The 3,069-nt window shown below is 53.9% G+C and overlaps 1 protein-coding gene across 1 annotated transcript in view; it reads right to left on the bottom strand.

Moving 5' to 3' along the window:
- Nucleotides 1-2,794: 2,794 nt before the first annotated feature.
- The window catches only part of DEPDC5 (DEP domain containing 5, GATOR1 subcomplex subunit), a 141,116-nt gene continuing 140,841 nt past the window's right edge, over nt 2,795-3,069 (bottom strand). The window contains exon 44 of the mRNA XM_006147962.3: nt 2,795-3,038. Within this exon, the coding sequence (XP_006148024.1) occupies nt 2,822-3,038 (217 nt within the window). The 3' untranslated portion in view covers nt 2,795-2,821. The remainder of the gene's footprint in view (nt 3,039-3,069) is intronic.

Raw genomic sequence — 3,069 nt, 5'->3', positions numbered from 1 at the left:
AGAATACCCATCTCCTGGGGACAGCGGCAGGTGGCATGATGGTTAAGGGCACTGGACTCCCACATGGCCAGCTGCAGTTCGAGTCCCAGACCTGGCGACTTGCTTTCTCACTTTCCTTCTCTCTCCCTCTCACTCTGTCCCTCTCTGGTCAAATTAAAATAAATAAAACCAATAAATAAATAAATACAGTTAAAAAAGTAATTATTAAAAAGCAAAAAAGAATACCCATCTTGTAGGTACAGACAGTAGGGCAGTGGAATGATGTGATGCAGTGTGAGGTAATCTCACATTAGAGGGCTCCTAGTTTGTCTGGAGACCTCCCTGAGTATGCAGATGTGTTTGCCCATGATCGGAGGCTGGCTGAAGGCCAAGGCTGGGACTTCCTCCCCCCACCCCACGGAATAAACAAACAGAAATAAAAAAATACCCCACTCTTGGGACCAGCAGATGGCATAATGACTATGTCACTGGACTCCCATGTCATTGACTGTGGTTTGAGTTCCAGACCCGGTGGCTTAAACTCATGCCGGGCATGTGTGCGTGCGTGCCCAGGATCCTGACAGGAGAATAGAGAATGGATTGCAGCATGGCCATCCCCCCTGGGAAGTGATTTCTCCCTTTCTATCTCTGTCTTTCTGGCAAAGTACACGTGCCCTATAGCAAAAACATTTCAAAAACAACAACAGAGTTCCAGAGCACTCCATGCCACCCAGACACCTGTGCACCACCGACTGCATCATATGAGGTGAATGGACTTACTCAGGTTCATGGGGTGCCAACACCAGACAAGAATAACTGACCCTACCTCAGTGTCATGGCTCGGTTCTCGAAGTGTCTGCACAACCCTTATCTCCCAGGCTTTCCACCAGTTCCCCAAGTTTCCCAGTGTCACCCCTTTGATCAATACAGAGATGGATGAGGACTGGGAGGTTTGGGAAGCTTGCACAGGGTCATGTAAAGAGCAGGCCGAACCTGGGAGCAAAGTTTCTGCTCGCTAAGGAGAAAGGAGATCACGAAAGAGGATTATCTGTCTACCCTATGCAGGCCAGCACTACCCTAGTCTACCCTCCCCTACCCCACCTAACCCAATCCTGTCCAACCCTACCCAATCCTTTCCCATCCTACCCCATCCTACCATGGCAGCCACCACCTCAGAGCTCATTCATCATCCTACTCAGGACTTAGGCCCCAAACAGAAAAGCCGGACAGGTGAGTAAGGCTCCACGCAAACTGACCCCAGTGGCCAGGCTGACTCAGGGCTTCCAAATAATCCCTGGAACTTGACGACACCTACCTCCCTCCAGAAGTCACTGTTAAAAGTGCGGGCAGAGTGGGGCAGGTTTGGAGAGCTCAGTCTTCAGGGTTGTGTGCTTTCCAGTTTGTCACCTTCCCCGAAGCCCTCCAGCCCTCCCACATCCCCTTTCCCCCTCATCTATTTACCTGCTAGGACAACTCTCTTTTGTAATTTTTGCTATAGGGTACTTGCGCTCACTGGAGAGAGAAAGTGAGGAAGCATCCTGTGGGGTGGGGAGATGGCCATGCTGGAAACCCTTGTCCTGCATTCTCAGGATTTGAGGCATGCATGCACACGCACCCAGTACTGTTTAAGCTGTGAAGTCCACGACTTGAACCACATAGTTGGCCATGTGGGATCCAGTGCCTTAACCATGGCACCATCACTTGCCCCCACCAAGAGAACTCTTTATTAAGCCATCAAATCCCAGCTCAAACACCCCTTTCTCCAGTTTCCCTATATGGAATTAAGCCCCCTCCCCTCTTTTGTGTGTGTGTGTGTGTGTGTGTGTGTGTGTGTATTCTAGAGGGCATGTGTGCCTGCCAGAGAGAGGAAGAAACACTCTCCATGGGGAATGGCCTCGTCACAATTGCTTCTCCTCCATCTCTCCTTCCTCTCAGGATTTTGGGACTGAATGTACACATGCCTGAAGTGTTTCTCAAGCCCCTGGGTGTGGGACTTGAACGGTGGTCGGCCTTGTGGGAGCCAGCTGCCTTAACCATCATGCCAACAGCTGGCTGTTTCCTTTGATTTTTAGAATGCCAGGAAGTCCACATCCCAGAGCTGGCCTTGCTCGCCCACTGGATGCACCACCCACAGTGCGAGCCTCCCGTTACCAGCCACGCTGTTGCAGCGGCCCATTGGTCCTGTGAAAAAAACTCTGTGCACGCATGGTCAGACCCTCTAAGCCAGTGAACTTGAAGTCCTCTCACCATCTGTGGCCACCTCAGTGAGTACCCTGACCCCAATGTGGCGACATGGCATGACCAGCTGCCCAGCCAGGATGGGACTGCGGCTGCTGGGAATGCCTGGGGACGGAGATGCTGGGTAAGAGCTTTATTCGGCTCTGATATGTACAGGTATGTACAGCTGGTATGAGCCTATGGTACACTATTTCACAGTTATCTTACACACGGTGCATACGCCTGCTCCGGATATCCCACGGATAGTGTTGGAAAGAATGCAATGAGGAGGTGCCCCCATCCGAGGATATTCCTGGGGCTGCCTGCCCCCTTTCCCAGGCACCGAAGCCCTCCCACGGTCAATCTGTGCCTCCCGCCTGCTCTGGGCGCTTGCTGATGGGATCTGGGTGGCGGCAGCAGTAGCAGCTGTCTCGTCTTTCTCCTCGAGCAGAACACTCGTGGGGGCCAGAAAAAGGCAGTGGCCTCCGCTCACCAATGGCAGCGAACAGGCACCTGACACCCAGAGCCTCACCAGAATCCTCCACCCTGGGTGTGACGGTGGAGGCTCCTCCCCACCCCGCAGTGTGGACATGGCCTTTGAACCCCGACTGGGTGTGGTCTGGCCTCACGGGGCACTGGCGTGCATCTTCTCCAGGCAGCTCGTCCAGAACGCGACCAGCCGGTTGTCGCGGTTGATGCAGAAGTCCGTGAAGTCCTTGAGCAGCCGGTCGGCGAACTTCTCATCCCCCGTGGCGCTGGAGCGCCAGGTCTTGGTCAGCATGCTGTTGTAGGCCCAGTTGTAGCCGACCCGCTCCTCGCAGAACATGTTCTGGCTGGGGGAGGTGGCGGAGGTTCGGCGCCGGCCCTGCCCGC

Source organism: Tupaia chinensis, unplaced genomic scaffold (assembly GCF_000334495.1).
Source record: "Tupaia chinensis unplaced genomic scaffold, TupChi_1.0 Scaffold000226_1, whole genome shotgun sequence".
NCBI lineage: Eukaryota > Metazoa > Chordata > Mammalia > Scandentia > Tupaiidae > Tupaia > Tupaia belangeri.
The sequence above is the reverse complement of the archived record's forward strand: the minus strand, read 5'-3'. Positions and strand labels throughout refer to the sequence as shown.